The 20111-nt window shown below is 34.6% G+C and overlaps 3 protein-coding genes across 12 annotated transcripts; 2 read left to right on the forward strand and 1 right to left on the reverse strand.

The window, feature by feature from the left end:
• Positions 1-112: 112 nt before the first annotated feature.
• Positions 113-3575, reverse strand: LOC138187922 (ATP-binding cassette sub-family F member 3). Of its 2 annotated transcripts, XM_069129205.1 has the most exons (9): positions 3357-3575; positions 3147-3252; positions 2765-2951; positions 2363-2697; positions 1780-2278; positions 1475-1698; positions 1045-1409; positions 745-965; positions 113-677 (listed from the first exon to the last, which is right to left on the reverse strand). In XM_069129205.1, exons 1-9 carry the CDS (start codon positions 3427-3429, stop codon positions 531-533), a joined length of 2157 nt encoding a protein of 718 aa, XP_068985306.1. In that variant the 5' UTR covers positions 3430-3575; the 3' UTR covers positions 113-530. The 2 variants fall into 2 exon arrangements, with proteins under 2 accessions (XP_068985306.1, XP_068985307.1); XM_069129206.1 differs by lacking the exon at positions 3357-3575 and having other exon boundaries at positions 3152-3252.
• A 183-nt stretch (positions 3576-3758) lies between these two features.
• Positions 3759-6293, forward strand: LOC138187924 (uncharacterized). The gene is made up of 2 exons (XM_069129208.1): positions 3759-4213; positions 4827-6293. The coding sequence occupies exons 1-2, from the start codon at positions 4109-4111 to the stop codon at positions 5421-5423; spliced, it is 702 nt and encodes a 233-aa protein (XP_068985309.1). The 5' UTR covers positions 3759-4108; the 3' UTR covers positions 5424-6293.
• Positions 6294-8490: 2197 nt separating this feature from the next.
• Positions 8491-20105, forward strand: Mi-2 (chromodomain-helicase-DNA-binding protein Mi-2 homolog). 9 transcript variants are annotated; one of them, XM_069130495.1, is made up of 24 exons: positions 8491-8733; positions 10958-11049; positions 11123-11245; positions 11328-11621; positions 11711-12259; positions 12354-12507; positions 12614-12799; positions 12871-13060; positions 13135-13508; positions 13590-13759; positions 13828-14053; positions 14151-14614; positions 14681-15134; positions 15202-15519; positions 15596-15904; positions 15985-16253; positions 16329-16420; positions 16496-16682; positions 16757-17029; positions 17102-17380; positions 17456-17703; positions 17773-18058; positions 18133-18442; positions 18527-20105. In XM_069130495.1, exons 1-24 carry the CDS (start codon positions 8697-8699, stop codon positions 18529-18531), a joined length of 5889 nt encoding a protein of 1962 aa, XP_068986596.1. In that variant the 5' UTR covers positions 8491-8696; the 3' UTR covers positions 18532-20105. The 9 variants fall into 9 exon arrangements, with proteins under 9 accessions (XP_068986596.1, XP_068986588.1, XP_068986591.1 ...); XM_069130487.1 differs by lacking the exon at positions 8491-8733 and adding an exon at positions 10294-10502 and having other exon boundaries at positions 12354-12516; positions 13135-13517; positions 16478-16682; XM_069130490.1 differs by lacking the exon at positions 8491-8733 and adding an exon at positions 10294-10502 and having other exon boundaries at positions 12620-12799; positions 13135-13517; positions 16478-16682.
• The last annotated feature ends 6 nt before the right edge of the window (positions 20106-20111 follow it).

Genomic DNA, 20111 nt, shown 5'->3' on the forward strand with positions numbered 1-20111 from the left:
ATGTCGTATTATTGAGATAGTACATGGTAAATTTAAAGAAAAGAACTGCGTTTATATTATATATATATCTTGAATGTAATATCCTGAATGGTTTTGTAATAAGGACAAAGTCTTATATACCTTTATTTATAACAACGACTTTTTATTATTAACTAATGTACAATATTAAATATCAGAATTTTTTTAGATATAGTTTATTGTAGCTGGCAGTTAAACGATGTGAAACTTTCCTAGTTCTATGTTCTTGTAAGTTGAAGACTCAGTCTATTTTGCAAATTGCATGTTAATATGATGAAATATATATATAATATGTAAACAATGATTTTTATAATGATCACGATTTTATTTAAAATAGACAATATAATATCCGTGATATCATCGATAAATAAATCAAAAATTTCCATTGTCCCGGTATAAGACAAAACATTCGTTCTTTTCTTGTATCTACTTGAATTAATCGAAATTTTCACATCGGTAACTTGAGTCGGGACAATGCAGAGACTGATAATGCAATTAAATTAAAACGATCTTTATACTTCAAGTTCCTTTTCAATGATCCTACGATACTCGTCAAAACCACCTTCGATGCATCGAACAGATCCTTCTCCACATACCCAGAGTTCGGTGCATACCATGCGAATTAATCTTTCGTCGTGTGAAACTAATATAACACCTGCCTGGAAGATTATTCAAAATAGAATTTGCATAACATAAACTAAGAGAAAATTTAGGACGATTTTTTACCTGACAAGTATTCAATGCTTTGCCTAAAGCTTCGATGGATTCGATGTCTAAATGATTCGTAGGTTCATCAAGTACCAAAAAGTTTGGCATTGCAGCACACATTAGTGCAAATGCTACTCTAGATTTTTGCCCTCCAGATAAAGAACTAATAGTCTGCAAAGCTAAGTTACCACTTATTCCAAAGCTTCCAAGCATTCTTCTGTATTCCTCAACTGGTTTACCTGGTAATTAAATGAAGAACAGATTATAGAATTAATCTATTAATAGTAGCATTTGTACAAATTAAAAATTAATTCACACCTGGAAAATGATTTTGCAATAGTTCAACTGGGCACACACGCATATCAAGTTGGTCTACGTGATGTTGACTAAAATATCCAAATTTCAAATTTCTATGAACATGCACTGTGCCTCGTGTTGGACTTAGTGCACCTGTTATAATTTTTAAAAGCGTAGTTTTACCAGCACCATTCTCTCCCACGATACAAATACGGGATTGTAAACTAGCAGTTAAGTTCACGCCACTAAATATATACGAATTATCGACTCCTCCAGTATAACTAAAGGAGACTTCGTTAAGTTGCAATATTGGAGGACTTAATGGTTCTACATCTGGGAAACGAAGAGTTACTTCTCCTTCCTTCTCCATTGGTTTAAGTTCTGGTCTGTTAAAAATGATAAAATTTGAGCGTTCTCTAATCGTTCTCTAGATTAGATTTACTGAACTTACAATTTTTCTAGCATCTTAATTTTACTCTGTACACTAGAAGCGCGATTGGCATTGTATCGAAATCGATCAATGAATTCTTGTACATGTGCTCTTTTCGCTTGCTGAGCTTCATATTCTCTCTGCTGATTTCTTTCACGTTCCCCTTTAGTTTTTGCGAACTGTTCATAATTACCACGATACGCTTCAATTTTTTGTCCACGCAAATATAGTATATCGGTAGGAACCTGTTGTAAAAAATATCATAAAATTAAACTTATTTATTTACAATGTATGAATAATATTCTTTAAAGCACACGAGTCTTTACTGTGTCTAAGAAGTTCCTGTCGTGAGAAACCACCAGTAACGTAGTTGGCCATGACTGTAAATATTTCTCCAACCAAAGTATGGCTTTAATATCAAGCATGTTCGTAGGTTCGTCAAGTAATAAAAGATCAGGTCTAGAAAACAGTGCCCTTGCAAGTGCTAATCTCATTCTCCAGCCGCCAGAGAAAGCTTTAGTTGGCCACGATTGTCTTTCGACAGAGAACCCAAGTCCTGATAAAATTGCACTAGCTCTAGCAGGTGCTTTATCTACTTCAGCTAACTGCATTGCTTCATATACTCTAGCTAATTCTTCGCCTAATGCATCTCCCGTTTTACCACCATCCTTTTCGATCGCCACTTGCAATTCTGTTTCCTTACTAAGTAACATACTTCTCTCTTGGTCACATTCTAATACAGATTCGAGAGCAGAAGTGTCATCTCCGGCGACTTCTTGTTCTACGTGTAAAACTCTTATATGGGATGGTATTCTCAACTGTTTACTGAAATGATTGAGATAAAACAATATTTACAAGATTAAGTAAAATATGTAGAATAAGAAATTATCATATTACACGTTTTAGTACCTAGATATCATTCTTAGTAATGTAGTTTTACCGAGTCCATTTCTACCGATAAGGCCATAGCGTCTACCGAATGCAAGCGTTAAGTCAGCTCCTTGCAATAATATTCTATCCCCATATGCTATATCAAAGTTTTCTATTCTAATATCCTGGGCTTTATTTACACCACCTTTTGTCTCCATTCTACTATCCTTTTTACTCGTCATTTGACTCGCGCTAGCGGATTCTATACCTTGGCTTACAATATTAATTCGTCCACTTAATTCATTGTTACTTCTCTTTTCTTGTTTTTGTTGCAATTTTGCCTCTGCCTTTTCTAGCTTCTTGGCATCTACTTTCTGTAAAAGAATATTTTGTGATCGAAGTACTATTTAAATATTAATTATCCACAGAACTATTTTTTACCATAGCGTCATCTCTAGTAGTAACCCATATACTTTTTATTTGTTCTACTTGAGCTTCTAGGGTAGCAGCCATAGTACCCAAATGTACTGGAGCATTTAATACTTTGTTTACCCCATTTTTTCTCCTTTCAACATTTCCGTCATTTGAATTACCTTTTAGCATTTCCAGTAGCTTGACGCATATTTGTCTGCAAATAAAAAATTCTAAATCAGAAATTTGAGCAAAGATTATGTAAGAAAATGATTTCAAAAATAAATATCAGAAAGAACTGTAAATTGAAACTGTAGCTGTAAGTTATAAAGTTAAATATAAAATAAACGATAGCAATAAAGGGTAATTAACAACATTATAAAAAGTGATAAGTGCGAACACGTTTACAGACCTAACCTCATTCTCTGGTTTTTCTGCAACCTCGTGTAATACCTCCCCTATTGCTTCGTAAACTTCGTCGCCATCCTCGAAGTCATCCTTTGAACTATCTAAAATACCTTTATGAGCACGGATATTTATGTTAGTTAAAAATATACGTACCACTTATAAACGAAGTGATAAATATTTCGTATAACTTATAGGTTATTCTTTGGAAATATACCTTCTACATATTGGTATAGGTCGTCATCTATCGTGGGAAATTGACTACGAATGTATTCTCCACAGACTGCCATGCCAATTAGCGTGTTTAACGAAAATGTCAAAACGAATTTACTTCGAACGATTTACAAAACGATATGCTTGACAGAACCAGACGTCAAAATTCCTTTGAACACTGCAAACACATGTTTACGCCATTTTAGAATGTAGTGCTGCAGTCAAAACACCGTCCAGGTAGATTAATTTAGATTTAAATTACTTCCCGATGTGCTTCGTTCCTGCACAATTTTCTTTACGATATTTTCAGAATGTATCTCATATTAATAATCTACAAAATATTCTTGCGATTCAATTTGGTAATTTTATATAGAATCTAATGGTAAAGTAGCCATTTTGAAGCTGTCAAAACGATTCTTGCCATTTGATTTTGTGTGGTATTTGTCCTCTTGAGTTCTAACCGACTCGCTCGTGATTATTATTCAATTTTTATACTGCGATCTACTCACATTGTGAAGACTGCGTATAATCAGAAACGTCGAGGTTATTTCAAGTTAATTGACAGCACGATAAAGATTTATCACTATTATCCAAGAGAAAGATGTCAAAGAAAGTTGGTGGAAGTGATTCAAATTTTTGTAACGTCGGTCAGACTCTTTGCTTGGTGATTGTTTAGTAGTACCGTTGTTGGAATTATTTATTCTTATTTAAGTTGTTTGAAAAGAAAACGATACAGTTCTGTATAAAATAGAGAAAATGGCGACTGACATCGAGGAATCAGATACTGACGATCACGAAAGGCCAGCTCCTCCGAAACGGCAATGTACACGACTTAAAGGCAACGAGACGATTTGGGATATGGTAACTATTACGTATAGTTATAATAAATTAAATATTATATTAAATTATTCTAATGATATATAGGGTGATTCATAAATACATGTCAATACTTTAGAGAGTGAATCTACACATTAAAATAAGTAAAAGACATCATATGCATATATGTCACATATATTCTTTCATTTTTAATTTATGGATGATTAAAGAAAATGTTCAAAGTATTTGTCTTGTGCCTCAATATACTTTACAGTTACTACATACTTTAGCATTGTTATATTTATAATTAAAGCATACCTTGACATTATTTAAAGTTTATGAACAATATCGAATTTCAGTTTTCAGTATTTTATTTTTACAAGTCTACTACTGTTCCAAAAGCGGGAAGATAAAAATTATAAACTTTACCTAGATCAAAACATGCTTCAGCTATATATGCAGTATATTAAGGCATAAGACAGACATGTTAAAAGACATGAAAATTAAGATAGAAGAAGACATAGAACTGTCCTTTATATTAATCATATGAATCATCTTATATATTAATTATATATTTTATTTCTCTAAATAGAAATGAGCAAAGTGTGATCATTTAATTTCTCAAAATATATGTTCCATTTAAGCATTCATTTTGTAGGAAAAGAATTCAGTGGGAAAAGAAGAGTTGGTGCAAGAAACAGAAAATGTAGAATATGACGATGCAGAGAGACAAGCAAGGGAAAAATTGAAAAGATGGCAAGCTTGTCAGGTGGCCAAAGGATATGTGGATAATACCATTAATGTAGTATTAGAGAATTACATTATGGTATCCTCTTGTTCCGTGGAGGAGTCCAGATTTCAGTTGTTTAGAGGAAACGATATGGAAGACACTGCAGTTATGATGGCAATTCGTAATCACGGTCTAGTACGGTCTACAGGACTTATTCCTCAATCCACTGCTTTTTACAGTGACAAAGCTCCAGGGTATTGGACCAATAATGAACACACTGATGTGCACTGTTCCTGCCCCTCTAATCGCATACAAAATGTTGGAAATTTTGAAAACTCTGTAGCTACTACATCTGCAAATTCATTAAGATTGAATGATTCAAAAAGCACAGAGGAATATAATAGGCTTGATTTTGATTTGGATAAAATTGACGAGAATGACCAACAAAAGAATTTTCTAGAAAGAGCTGTGGCAGAAGCTATAAAGAAGAAAGGGCTGAGTGCTTTAAGCGTCGACTATGGTTGAGCAAACTAAATATTCCATCTTAATATATGATTATACAATAGCATTACGTATACCTTTTTATCTTTGCAAATCTATTTTGATTTGTATGGACAACTGCATAGATGACATTCATCAGAAGTTTTGCAAGTAATTGTATTCCATTCAGACAAGAAATTTTTATGATTATCTATTTCTTTAATTGTCACAGACAAATATATATATCTCTAGTTATGCATAGAAATGTACCATATATATTCTAGATCGAAATATTTTTGACGAGAAATTAGATTTCATTAATATATAAAAAGATGTAGTACAAAGTTTTGTTCACAATTAATCGAATTGCATAAAATCAAAACTTTATTCATATTTGATTCATTAAAAAAGCAGTTTTAACAATCTTAAAGGCTTGAATCTAAATATTCCAAATATGTACAATAATTTTCTAACATCGATCGATGGTTGTTAATTATTGTTAAAATTCAAAGGTACTAATTCATTCCATACAGTATTGCTTCTATCCATTCCTAAAGACAGTTTATTATATCTTTTTGTAAATTGTAATTCCTTAAGTGATATACATAAAACATGTTTGTTTTATAAAATTAGTATTACAGGTTTTAGAAAGAAGAGTGAATTTATTGTACGTAAGAATATTACAAATGCTTTCTTCTGACTTTTTCGTTTTGTATACGAAGGCCTTCATGATATGTATGTATTTCATCATCTGTAAATAGATTGTTACGTACGAGACGTATAAATAAAATTTTCATCCTCACGTTATACGACGGTACGTATCTCTCCAGCAGAGCATGTAACGTGTCCTCTATCGGTACACATGATTCGTATTTCTAGCACTTATGAATAAAGAGGTGTAAACGCATATAACAACATGTTATTGTACAGGGATTTTGCAATTTGCGATCTGGAAATGATACCTGTTAATACCTGAAAATCTACTTAATTTTGAGAGTAAACTGTTTAGTAATTCCTGTAGCTACAGAGCGGAATTATACTTGTCTGAGACTAAAACGATTGTCATGTACAGAACAATTCAGAGATCTGCGGTATTTCAATGTGTAGGGCCAGATCATTTCTAGATCATGCCATATTTGCATTCCTTCCCTGTAGAATTTCCTTTGTTAATTTACAACTTAATTTCAATATTAAAAAGGATCGTTACATATTTTATCTTTTATTAATCTAATTTAATATTTATAAACGTAAATCGCACGTATATTTTTCTCACTAGATTTATATATTTCATTTAATAAAGAGTATTTTGAAGATGAATTGAATAACTAAAATCAGTTGAGTTATGTTTTTCTGGAACAAAGGTCGAAATTAGTCGAATAAAGGTCGAAAAGGTCGAATTAATGAAATTAGATAAAGAATCGTAGATATACGTTTAGTGCTAGAATCGTGGACCATACATGGATTATATATTTAATGACAACCGATAATAACTAATTTCCTAATTCAAATTTTTCCGTGGTGTGCTAGTCGCCCTTATTATTTTTCGTATTAATATTAACGAGTAATAAACGAGTAATCGTAGAAAATCGGCGGCTCATGTGTATTATGATATATACGTGCAGTGGCTCGCAAAGCTATTCGTACATTTGCTACAGAAAGCATATATTCCTATATTGTCCGTGTTATATGAAACATTTTAAAATTTTATTAACACTGTAATGAGACGCGACTGCCATAAGTATATGGACAAAATTTGAATTCAATTTCGAAATATATATATATATATATATGTTATAGGATATTTACTGTAAACTTATATTTAGTAAAAAATTAATATACGGTATGAATAGTCAACTTAAACATATAATATATCATATTAAAAGTGGTTCCACTGAATTAGACCTAGATTTATTAATATTGTGGATAATTGCCTGCTTGAATACTTTTGTGATCTCTGCAAAATATATATTTGTATTGAATATCTTGCAACTTCTGTATACATTTCTAGAATCATTTAGTTATACCCATATAATTATCATTATAGCGCTAATGAAATTTTTAAATGTGTACATAAAAAGTATACTAATACTTTTGCGAGCTACTATATGTATTTTTCAAATTAAAAATGAATATCATATTCAGGTAAAAAAAATACACATTGATTGCGTTCGGTTATCTTGTCTCCATCAAAAAGGTCGATACACGAGCATACATATACATGTATATATACACATATATAATAGTACGTGCATGTAACTGTTCGGCCATTAATCATACCGCAAATCCGTATACGCATACTATTACAGTTTGCAACTGTACAATTTACATTGGACTGAAATGGTGGAATTCCAGAGAACTAATCATCAAAAATTTACGATATATTAATTTTCTTAATAGCGGGCATATATCATGCGATATGTATATACATATGTATAGATTGCAGATTTTTATCCATCTATGGGAAATATAATATGCATAAATATATAAAATGTTGAAAGTAGAGTATTTATTATAGTATTTAGTAGATGAGATAAATTTCTATTTAGGTTCTATTTCCTTAGTTATGTTCATAAAGATATAAAAATTCATAAAAATTCGTAGTCTACATATGTATGTATACATATATACTTTATAAAAAGGATGTATCTTATAATGAAGGTAGATATATTCCGAATCGATGAAATTTTTAAGCGTCGGCAATAAAAACAACTAAAAACGTAACGAATAAAAAAAATGAGAAAAATAAGTAAGAGTAGGGGTCAGTATAGCGACTAGTACACAGAAATGCATTGCTATTAAAAAAGATCTCTTTTTCTAAAAATTAAAAAGCATATATTCTGCGGAATCAGAAGGGGGTAGAGAGAGGATGAAGGATAGAGGAGGGAAGGAGGGGTAAAAAGAAATAAATGCAACACGGTAGACTCGGGCAGACCATTGGTATACATTCAGCTATAGCGCATTATATGTAACGGTGGGCGAACGGAGGAGACGAAGAAAAAGAAAGAGAGGGGAAGAAACGAACTCTCTGTGAAGGGCGGGAGGGGAAAGCGAGGGGGAGAAAGATCGCGACGCGATAGTGGGGGGGGAAGAATGAGGAGAACTGACGAATCGCGTGAAAGAAGAAGCGTAGAGCAGTAGGTGCACATCGGTGCACGTACGAGTGTGACGGCACGCCGAAACTGAAACGCCGAGAGCCACGAACGTTTAATGTCGCATTTCCGTGCTGTTTTTCTACGGTGAGCATCTTAGTCAGTGAGTGACTATTAATAATAATCTCGGGTGTTTTCTCGAACGTGTAGTTTGTCGAGGTACTAAAGAATGGCATCCGATGAGGAGGTGGACGAGAGCTACGCGGGTAAGTGCGACGAGGGCACACTTGATCACGAATACTACCGGAAAGTTGTATCCTCGAGAGCACGCAGGACGCGCGCTTTTCGTACGATGGCTGCCATGTCAATTGATCCTTCTATGGTTTTTCACGCGCTGTCGCGTGTTGCGCGTTTCGACGTGATTTCTCCTGTTTTTGTCTAACTCGATGGCAGGTTAAATTGTCCAAAGAAAACAATTAACCTTTCAATTCGACAGATCTTACTTTGTTTTGTAAAGGAACAACTAACCTTCGAATTGTCAATAATCCCACGAACATGTCACGATATTCTGTTTAACGGTTTAATGTATCATACATATTCGTGTTGTATTTAACCGTCATGCAAATGTAACGAAATAATCATCTGAGTATAGGTTATTGTTTACATTCGATAGTTAGAGAGAAATCACATGGTTCTCTGACTTATTTTAGATATTATTACAGTTACAGGTACATTAGTACCAAATTGTTGCCACGATTCCAACAAATTTTCTATAGTAATTACATTTTAAATCATACTATGATTCGATGCATCAATTTCGACAGCTAAACGATTTCTAACCCTTGAGTGAGATTTTTGCTTAAATCAATCACAAATTAAAAAGTTGTCAAATATTGAATGTTGCACGGTGTTTTCGCAATATTTCGTGACCCTTACATAATTAACGCTTCATTATTTGATTTTTCATTGTACAATTAATCCTATGTACGCATTTGAATTTATTCTAACCGTCGTTTTTTTTCAATGCGAAAAAGTCAAAAGGGTCACACTGTTTTCTCATGCAAAGTTCTAGTACAATTTTAATCTACTTCAACTGCGGAGTAATAAGATAATTTCATTCATCGTGTGTTTTTCAACGATTTCGAGGATTCTTGCTTAAAATCCAATTTCTTTACAGAAAAAGTAAAAAACAATGTAAAGTGATAATTCTAATTTCCAGCGGAATCTTTGAGTAATTTCGTAATGCTAGCTTCGGTTTTCCGACCATCTGGTACGGTTGTGTACGTATTCATTATACACACGCACACTATTAATCGTAATATATAAGCGACCGGTGCGAGCTTCTCGAGGATATCGTCTTCCGGGACTTACTAAAAATTGCAGCGGTATATCGTGATCACAGGTTCGTTCATGAATTTTTCAGAATAATCAGTGAACGAACGAGATCAGAATCCGCGGCAATATTATGAATATAAAATATAGGCTTCTCTCTCTCTCTCTCTCTCTCTCTCTCTCTCTCTCTCTCTCTCTCTCCAATGTGGTGAGCCCTTTCGAAGAAAATGGCGGACGCATACTCTCTTACAAAGCATTCATCGAACGTGGATTAGTCGAAAATAATTTATACATTTCGACTATCCAATCTTAATAGCTTGTTCAATTTTCAAACGAGACTTATGCATGCGCGCAAACTCGCTTTTGTACAGAAAGTTTGTATTTATGCTGGTTTTATCGTTTTGATCGCTTCGGAGGAATAAAAAAATCGGTTTGTTATAAAACGTTACTATCGATTTGGCAATTATCAGTCCGCCGCCGTTTTGCTAGTCGAACGTCCCGTCCAATAACATTTGTTCCAATTATATGTTGCTCTCTCTTTCTTTTTCTGACTTAAGTATTTTGTATTACGATTTTTTAAGAAATATATTTTCTAAAGTGAATTGAAGCCGCGTATTACTCGAGTTTCTGGAAAAACGAATGGCAAAATATTTGTCGGTGCCATGTCGTCGCGGTACTGTGATGGAAAATAGTTCTTTCGACGGTTCGACTCGAAATATTTACATATATTTGTATAATATATAGGATTAATTTGAATCCGTAGGATTATATGAAGTCATTCCTTTTAAAAGAATTGATAAATATATGTTTATACACTATTGCAGACAAATTGTAAAGTATTGATTTACATGAAATATTAATTTTGTTGGAAAAATATATGTATACATTGACTATTCTTGAACCTACATTGTAATGAATACAGATATTGATTTTATGTAAGTCAGAGGTAGCCAGTGAAAATGTAGCTTAATATATCAATCATACATGAAAATCATTATATTAGAAATACTATAGAACATTATTTATTTCAAAAAATTATCTATTTCGTATTATAAATGACTTTATATATTTATTGATAATTGTATCTTAATGTCCTAATTGGTCCTTTTATTTTTTCTTAAAATAATTTCTTTTTTTTTTAATATAATGAACTTTTAGGAGAGGATGACATAGATGAAACTGGAGGTCAAGTTTCAAATGTTAACCAACAAGTGGATGGTTCATCCGATGCAGAAGAATCTCAAAGACTAGTTAGTAACTTATATACACATTAAACATTGATTAAACTATGAACATTATTTGAAACATATTTTTTTTATGCAGGAGGAAGATGATGATTATGAACCAGAGGAAAGAAAGAAGAAGAAAGGAAAAAAACGAAAAGCTCGTAGTGAAGATAAGAAAGGGAAGAAAAAGAAGAAAAAGAAAAAATCTGATTCTGGAGATGTAATTACTTTTATTTTATTTCCTAAAACATAATTAATTTACTGATAAAAATAACTTAAATGTTCATATTTTCTTTACGCAGGAAAGTGATTTTGGAGGAGGCGGTGAAACTGGTGATGTAGCTGGTGATGATAGTGACTATGCTGGAAATAGAAAAAGTAGAAAATCCTCCTCCAGGAAATCATCTAGTCACAATGCACCTGCTCCTCCTAGCCAGGAACCCACAACAGGAATGCCTACGATTGAGGAAGTCTGTAACACTTTTGGATTAACTGATGTACAAATTGAATACACTGATGCAGACTTCCAGAATTTAACTACCTATAAATTATTTCAACAACATGTCAGGCCGCTACTAGCAAAAGAGAATCCAAAAGTAAATTTTTCGTAAAAGCAATGAGCTCAAGCGATTATTTTTTCGATATTTTATTTACTTCCAATATTTTATGTTATGCTTATTTTTAGGTTCCAATGTCGAAGCTTATGATGTTAGTGGCTGCTAAATGGCGTGATTTTTCTGAGTTAAATCCTCACACACAGCCAGATGCGGATGTGTCTTCTGCAAATGTAGATGAAGATAGTAGAAATGCAAGGGCAAATCGTGGTGGTGCGGTCCAGGAAGGCGAAGATGAAGAAGACGATGACGAAGATAGTGATAGAAAACGGAAATCACGAGGATCGAGAGCGAAGAAGGGAAAGAAAGCTTCGAAAGTACCAACACTCAAGATTAAACTTGGAAAGCGCAAACGAGGAAGCTCGGATGAGGAAGCGGAGGGTAGTGGTGTTGGTACTGACAGAGATTCAGACATGGAATTCGAGCAAATGTTGGCAGATGCGGAGGAACCTACTGGTGCGGATGGGACGAACAAAGGAAACGCTGAAGAAAGCGGGGTTGAACCACCAGCAGAACCACCTGTTCGCAGGAAGGCAAAGACCAAAATCGGAAATAAGACTAAGAAGAAGAAAAAGACAAAAACCACGTCAAAGTTTCCAGACGGGGAAGAAGGTCTTCAGGTATAATTAGATTGCTTTTGATTAATACTGGTTATATTTTCTATGTCAATGAAACTTTTGAATTTTTTTATGATATTTATATCTTTTTATACAGACTGATCATCAGGATTATTGTGAAGTATGTCAGCAAGGTGGAGAAATTATTCTATGCGACACATGTCCTAGAGCTTATCACTTGGTGTGTCTAGAGCCTGAATTAGAAGAAACTCCGGAAGGAAAATGGAGTTGTCCTCATTGTGAAGGAGAAGGTATTGCAGGTACCTTCCTTGTAACCCCAAACCTTCCATCCTCCCCAACACGCTGATGTGTATTCAACTATCAAAACGAATCGTGGATTATTAATTCTGTTTTCAGGTGCAGCTGAAGACGATGATGAGCATATGGAATTTTGTAGAATATGTAAAGATGGTGGTGAATTGCTATGCTGTGATAGCTGTACTAGTGCGTACCATACACATTGTTTGAACCCACCACTTTCAGAAATTCCTGATGGCGACTGGAAGTGTCCCAGATGTTCTTGTCCACCTATACGTGGAAAAGGTACTGTATGATTAAGACAAAGAATTATGCATCACATACTCATAACTAATATTTAATCTTTTATGTAATAGTTGCAAAGATCTTAACATGGAGGTGGAAAGAATGCCCAGAAACACCCTCAGAGGAGCCGTCAACAAGTAAAGCTGCTCCTAAGCAACGTAGAATACGCGAATTCTTCGTGAAATGGGCAGATATGTCTTATTGGCATTGCGACTGGATCACAGAATTACAGCTTGATGTTTTCCACCCTCTCATGTTTAGGTATGGCACTTATTGAATAATGATATGCTTAATCCTTTTTTTATGATTGTTTTAAATTTTACTGTGATCTTTAGAAATTATTCACGAAAATATGATATGGACGAACCACCGAAGTTGGAGGAACCATTAGACGAAAGCGATTCCCGAGTGAAACGTTTAAAAGAACAGGACGTTGCAACTAATAGGGATGAATACAATTTAGAGGAACGATTCTATCGTTACGGAGTTCGACCAGAGTGGCTTGTAGTGCATCGAGTAATTAATCATAGGCTTTCAAGAGATGGTAGAGCGACGTATCTCGTTAAATGGAGGGAATTAGGATACGATCAGGCAACTTGGGAAGATGAGCATGAAGATATTCCTGGATTAAAACAAGCTATCGAATATTACTTGGATCTCAGAGCTGCAAACTGTTGTGATGGTAGTTCGTCCCGCAAGGGCAAGAAGGGTGAGAAGAGTCGGTTAATTTATTTTTTCTTTTTACAATCATCATTATGAGCTGCGAAATGGACACATACATTATATTCAGGTAAAGGCAAGAAATCGAAGACTCGTGAACTCATCGATGACGAAGAAAGAACGCCTAAGAGGTATACTCCTCCACCTGACAAACCAACCACAGATCTAAAGAAAAAGTATGAACGGCAGCCAGAATATCTGGACCAGACTGGAATGCAGTTACATCCTTATCAGCTAGAAGTATATATCTTGTCTTCATTACATTACTTATTCCTTAATGAGCTTTTTATAATTTCATGATTTTGTAGGGTTTGAATTGGTTAAGATATTCATGGGGCCAAGGTATAGACACTATTTTAGCGGACGAGATGGGTCTAGGAAAAACCATTCAAACTATCACCTTTCTGTATTCATTATACAAAGAAGGTCACTGCAAGGGACCGTTCCTTGTATCTGTTCCTCTATCAACTATCATTAACTGGGAACGTGAATTTGAAACCTGGGCACCTGATTTTTATTGTGTTACTTACGTTGGTACGTACGTGTATATGAACTTAATTAATGAAAATGTGTTTATTGATTTGTTTCATTGCTAATTAATATTTTATATTAATATATTTGTATATTTCAGGTGACAAGGACAGTCGTATCGTAATTCGTGAGAATGAATTGTCTTTCGAAGAGGGTGCTGTTCGTGGTGGCCGAGCATCGAAGATCCGATCGAATCAAATTAAGTTCAATGTACTTCTTACCAGTTACGAGCTGATCTCAATTGATTCTGCGTGCTTAGGATCGATAGATTGGGCTGTATTAGTAGTAGACGAAGCGCATAGACTCAAATCTAACCAGTCGAAATTTTTTAGACTATTAGCGTCCTATAATATCGCGTATAAATTATTGTTAACTGGAACTCCTCTGCAAAATAACTTGGAGGAATTGTTCCATCTTTTGAATTTCCTCTGTCGTGATAAATTCAATGACTTAGCTGCGTTCCAAAATGAATTTGCTGATATTTCAAAAGAAGAACAAGTGAAGAAGTTGCATGAACTACTCGGACCACACATGTTGAGGAGATTAAAGGCTGATGTATTAAAGGTATTTATTATATACTTTTTTTCATAAATTCAATATGTGAGTTATACTAATCATCTTTATTTATAGAATATGCCGAGTAAATCAGAATTTATCGTCCGTGTCGAATTATCGCCTATGCAAAAGAAATATTATAAATATATATTGACAAGGAACTTCGAGGCACTGAATCCCAAGGGAGGAGGTCAACAAGTGTCGCTATTGAATATCATGATGGATCTTAAAAAGTGCTGCAACCATCCTTACTTATTTCCAGCCGCGTCTCAAGAAGCACCAACCGCACCAAACGGAAGTTACGAAACGTCTGCGTTAATCAAAGCAGCAGGAAAATTGGTTCTATTGAGCAAAATGTTAAAGAAATTAAGGGATGATGGACATAGAGTCTTGATCTTTTCTCAAATGACAAAAATGTTGGACATTCTCGAAGATTATTTAGAAGGAGAGGGTTATAAGTATGAAAGAATAGACGGTAACATTACTGGTGCTCAAAGACAGGAAGCCATTGACAGATTTAATGCACCTGGTGAGCAGATAGTTTTATTGTATCTTTAATGAATCATCAACGGAAAATTAATCAATTTTTTTACCAGGCGCGCAACAGTTTGTTTTTCTACTTTCTACTCGGGCCGGTGGTTTGGGTATAAACTTGGCTACTGCCGACACTGTGATCATTTACGATTCCGACTGGAATCCACACAACGACATTCAGGCATTTAGTAGAGCACATAGAATTGGCCAAGCTAATAAAGTCATGATTTATAGATTTGTAACTCGCAACTCTGTCGAAGAACGAGTTACACAAGTGGCGAAGCGTAAAATGATGTTAACACATTTAGTTGTGAGACCTGGAATGGGTGGTAAAGGCGCCAATTTCAGTAAACAAGAACTTGATGACATTTTACGATTCGGTAATGTCGTTGAAATAAAGATTATAAAATAGGATTTAAAATTATGGAACTTGTCTATAATTTCAATTCGTATTAGGTACTGAGGAATTGTTCAAAGAGGAGGAAGGCAAAGAGGATGAAGCCATTCATTATGATGACAAAGCTGTGGCTGAATTGTTAGACAGAAGCAAGGAAGGTATCGAACAGAAAGAAAACTGGGCCAACGAGTATCTAAGTTCGTTTAAAGTAGCATCGTACGTAACAAAGGAAGGTGAAACGGAAGAAGAAGCGGACACTGAGATTATTAAACAGGAAGCTGAGAACACAGATCCAGCTTATTGGATCAAATTATTGAGACATCATTATGAACAACAACAAGAAGACATTGCCAGAACACTTGGGAAAGGTATATATAATTTATTTCTTTGCCTGTAAATACTCCTCTCCACCTCTCTCTTGTCATTACAAAGTAATAATTATTTTTAGGTAAACGAATACGTAAGCAAGTGAACTATAATGATGGAGGAGTAACTGGAGACCAAAGTACAAGGGATGATCAACCATGGCAGGAGAATCTTTCTGATTACAACAGTGATTTTAGTGCTCCTAGCGATGACGATAAAGAAGACGACGACTTTGACGAAAAGGGTGATGGTGACCTGTTATCTCGCAGAAGTAGGCGAAGATTAGAGAGGAGAGACGAAAAGGATCGACCTCTTCCTCCATTGCTTGCCAGGGTTAATGGAAACATTGAAGTAGGTTTACATAATTTTTCTTATATTTAAAAATTAATGAAAGATATATACTATAATATGGTTTTTTAAATCCAGGTACTAGGCTTCAATGCCAGACAAAGGAAAGCATTCCTGAACGCGATTATGCGTTACGGTATGCCACCACAGGACGCGTTTAACTCTCAGTGGTTAGTTACTCGCTCGAAATGTATTCCGCAATCAGTAAATTTAAAGTACTGTTAAAGTATATTGTCGCATTTCAGGTTGGTACGAGACCTGAGAGGCAAGTCGGAGAAGAATTTCAAGGCCTACGTTTCCCTTTTCATGCGACATTTGTGTGAACCTGGTGCGGATAATGCTGAAACATTTGCCGATGGTGTTCCGAGAGAAGGTCTTAGCAGACAGCACGTTTTAACAAGAATTGGTGTAATGTCTTTAATAAGGAAAAAGGTAAAACACTCTTCAGTTGATTTTTTATTTTCTTCTTTTCCTTTCTTCTAATAATGTTTTGTTTTATGTAATAGGTGCAAGAATTCGAACACATAAACGGATATTACTCGATGCCAGAAATGATTCGCAAACCGGTAGAACCTGTGAAAATAGAAGGTGGTGGAGAAGGAGCAACTGGAACTAGCAGTACCAGTGCAACACCAGCTACTTCTAATGCACCAAGCCCGAGCCCTGCTGCGACTCCAACGCCAACTGCTATCCCTGGAAGTACGAATACTGACTCCAACAAGTCAAATTCAGACACGTCTGAAGTAAAAGAATGTAAAGAAGTACCCAAGGATAAAGAAGTTAGTATAGTCGATCGTAAAAACTTAAATAATTCCAAATGAATTTGTAGTAAAGGAAGAATTATTTTACAGAGTGTTGATGCGAAAGATGTGGAGGAATCAAAAGAATCTAAAGAAGAGGAAGAGAATAATATAGAAAAAGATAAAGACAAGGAGGACATCAAGAAAGAAGAGAAGGATACAGAGGGAGAAACACAGGATAAAGAGAAGGATAAAGTAGATGCTACAGACGAAAAATTAGTGACGAAACACGACGAAAAAGTAGACAATTCCGAAAGCAAAACAAAGCAAGATTCCGAGGAAGATGTAGTTATCGTTAAAGACGATGAAGAAGAAACAGAAAAGCGAGAGGTACTTGCTAGTTTGATGTTAAATCAGTGTAATTTATTTGAAACAATTAATAAGATTTCTAATATTACATTGTAGGAGAAAGATAATAAAGATAGAGACATAAAGGACTGTGATTCAGAAACGATGAAGCCCAAGCGCAAGTTTATGTTCAACATAGCTGATGGTGGTTTCACTGAATTACACACATTATGGTTAAATGAAGAGAAAGCTGCAGTACCTGGCCGTGAATACGAAATCTGGCATAGAAGACATGACTATTGGTTACTGGCCGGCATTGTTACACATGGCTATGGTCGTTGGCAGGATATCCAAAATGATATTAGGTAACAAATAAACAATAATAGAAAAATATATGCTTACTATAAACGTGTTATTTTAATATTATTTTGCAGGTTTGCAATAATAAATGAACCATTTAAGATGGACGTGGGCAAGGGTAACTTTTTAGAAATAAAAAACAAATTCCTAGCTCGACGTTTCAAATTGTTGGAACAGGCATTAGTGATAGAAGAGCAATTGAGAAGAGCCGCGTACCTGAACTTAACGCAGGATCCTAATCATCCTGCGATGAGCCTGAATGCAAGATTTGCCGAAGTCGAGTGCCTTGCAGAATCACATCAACATCTTAGTAAAGAAAGTCTTGCCGGAAATAAACCAGCAAATGCTGTGTTGCATAAAGTAAATATATTTCTATGGATAGAAAATAATCGTCTTCTTTCAGTAATTCCTCTTTATACATTGTTTCATTGCAGGTACTAAATCAATTGGAAGAACTGTTGTCTGACATGAAATCTGACGTGAGTCGTTTACCAGCAACATTAGCTCGCATTCCACCTGTTGCTCAAAGACTTCAAATGTCAGAGAGGTCGATATTGAGTCGATTGGCAGCAACCGCACCAGGTGGTAGTAGTTCTCAATCGGGTCAAGCAGCGTTATTAGCACAACAGTTCCCAGCCGGTTTCTCTGGTGGACAACTGCCGGCTACATTTGCTGGTGCGGCTAATTTTGGAAATTTTAGACCACAATACTCAGTACCAGGTCAACCACCACAGGGATTCACAGGTTCACAATAACTTTCAGATTGCTAAAATGTAGACATCGGATTTCTAGATATAATGATTGTTACAAAAATAATTTATATTGCAGCTTGAATAGTAAATGGTTGATAAACAGTGGCTCAATCGAGAACTTGTAATAACGCAGGTCAACACTACCTTTCGACGAGGTCCATGCGCGCTGTATTATTTTTCGTAAATTACGATTTCTAGCTGAATTTTATTAGAAGAGGAGATGCTCTACGATTTGACGAAGTAACGAAGACAGACACACACACGCATACACATAGACGTAATACGTTACATCTAAATTACATTATTGCTGTATTTATTATGTGTACATTCGGCGTTTAGCATCAAGATTACCATGTTTTTGTATTTATACATATACGGTCCTTGTAGAAAGCGGCATAAATTATTTTCTTAAGCTAATTAAGAGCATGATTTATATTTCTTCATCGACCGGCGTGTGTATCGTATCGTAACGATAAGTACGTTTTACTTAATAGAAACAAAAATAACAACTTATTTAAGAAACCAATATAGATTTACATAAATTTATGCAGTTTAAACATAAGGTACACTAATTAATTCGAGCGATTAATCGTTCGGCGTAATTTATTCGCAACTTCTTTTTGCATCAATATTTTCCTAATGGATGCCGGAAAGACTTAATTAGTTGGAAGCCTATCCCCGCCCGATATGTGTATTTGTGAATTCAGGGATTTCAGTTAGGATTGCATACTGAATATACAGAGTATCGTCATATAAGAGTACCATAAATACGACGAACAATGGCAATCACCTTAGTTAAGACTGACATTCACGTGATATATTCAGGAGATTTCATTTCTTACACGATTTTACATGCTATTGTAATGCATGGGTTTTTCATACTGAATAAGCAAGATTCTTTACACGTGCATGCTTTAATCGTCAATCTTTCGGTTAAAATTTTTTGAAGAAGCAGATATATCGTATTGTGTAAGTACCACATTGCAGAGAACAGAGACACAAAGTCTGTTTGATACTTAAATATTATAATATACATGGTGATACAACTCTACGTAATAAATACGTAATTCGACTCTGTAGGAATCTACAGTTTTATTAAAACGTCACGCCGGTGACTATAAAAATATGTCTTAGATTTGAATTTGATAATACCGTGATTGTTTGATAAATATACTTTGTACATACTTGTCGAGTTACATTTTACTGCACTACATATACTAAAATACATATACACGTACATATTAATAGTACTTGCGTATAAGGTCAGAAAGCACGTCACATCCCATGCATTATATTAGTAAAAAAAAAAAGAGGAAGAATAAGGAACGACTATAAATATAATTATGAAACACAAATACATTAAAAAGTCTTGAGTAAACATACTGTTCAATTTTTACTATCCCAAGTTTGAAATATGTTAAAGCATTTTAATTTCTGAGTAATTGATCTGTCAATCAATGTGTTGGCATATAAGATTTTAAGGGTAATTTAGGATTTAGCTAAGAAATTCCGAACGAGACTATGAAGATGAATGAAAGGAAAACGAGCGAGAGGAATGAACGAGTATAAAGTGAATTAAAGATATAAGCCGAATCACGGAATATCGTTTGTTGTATGTATTAATTCTGCTGGAATAAATTAATAATTAGAAACCACATTAG

The sequence above is a fragment of the Bombus flavifrons genome, chromosome 16 (genome assembly GCF_040668555.2).
Source record: "Bombus flavifrons isolate JBK064 chromosome 16, iyBomFlav1_principal, whole genome shotgun sequence".
Lineage (NCBI taxonomy): Eukaryota > Metazoa > Arthropoda > Insecta > Hymenoptera > Apidae > Bombus > Bombus flavifrons.

Coding starts and splice junctions, on each gene's coding strand:
- LOC138187922 (XM_069129205.1), bottom strand. CDS start 3,429: ATGGCAGTCTGTGGAGAATACATTCGTAGTCAATTTCCCACGATAGAT. Junction 2,279..2,362: donor TTACTAAGAATGATATCTAG/GTACTAAAACGT, acceptor CAATCATTTCAG/TAAACAGTTGAGAATACCAT. Junction 678..744: donor AAGCATTGAATACTTGTCAG/GTAAAAAATCGT, acceptor ATAATCTTCCAG/GCAGGTGTTATATTAGTTTC.
- LOC138187924 (XM_069129208.1), top strand. CDS start 4,109: ATGGCGACTGACATCGAGGAATCAGATACTGACGATCACGAAAGGCCA. Junction 4,214..4,826: donor ACGAGACGATTTGGGATATG/GTAACTATTACG, acceptor TTCATTTTGTAG/GAAAAGAATTCAGTGGGAAA.
- Mi-2 (XM_069130487.1), top strand. CDS start 10,439: ATGGCAAAATATTTGTCGGTGCCATGTCGTCGCGGTACTGTGATGGAA. Junction 12,800..12,870: donor TCCACCTATACGTGGAAAAG/GTACTGTATGAT, acceptor TTTATGTAATAG/TTGCAAAGATCTTAACATGG. Junction 15,905..15,984: donor TGCCAGAACACTTGGGAAAG/GTATATATAATT, acceptor AATTATTTTTAG/GTAAACGAATACGTAAGCAA.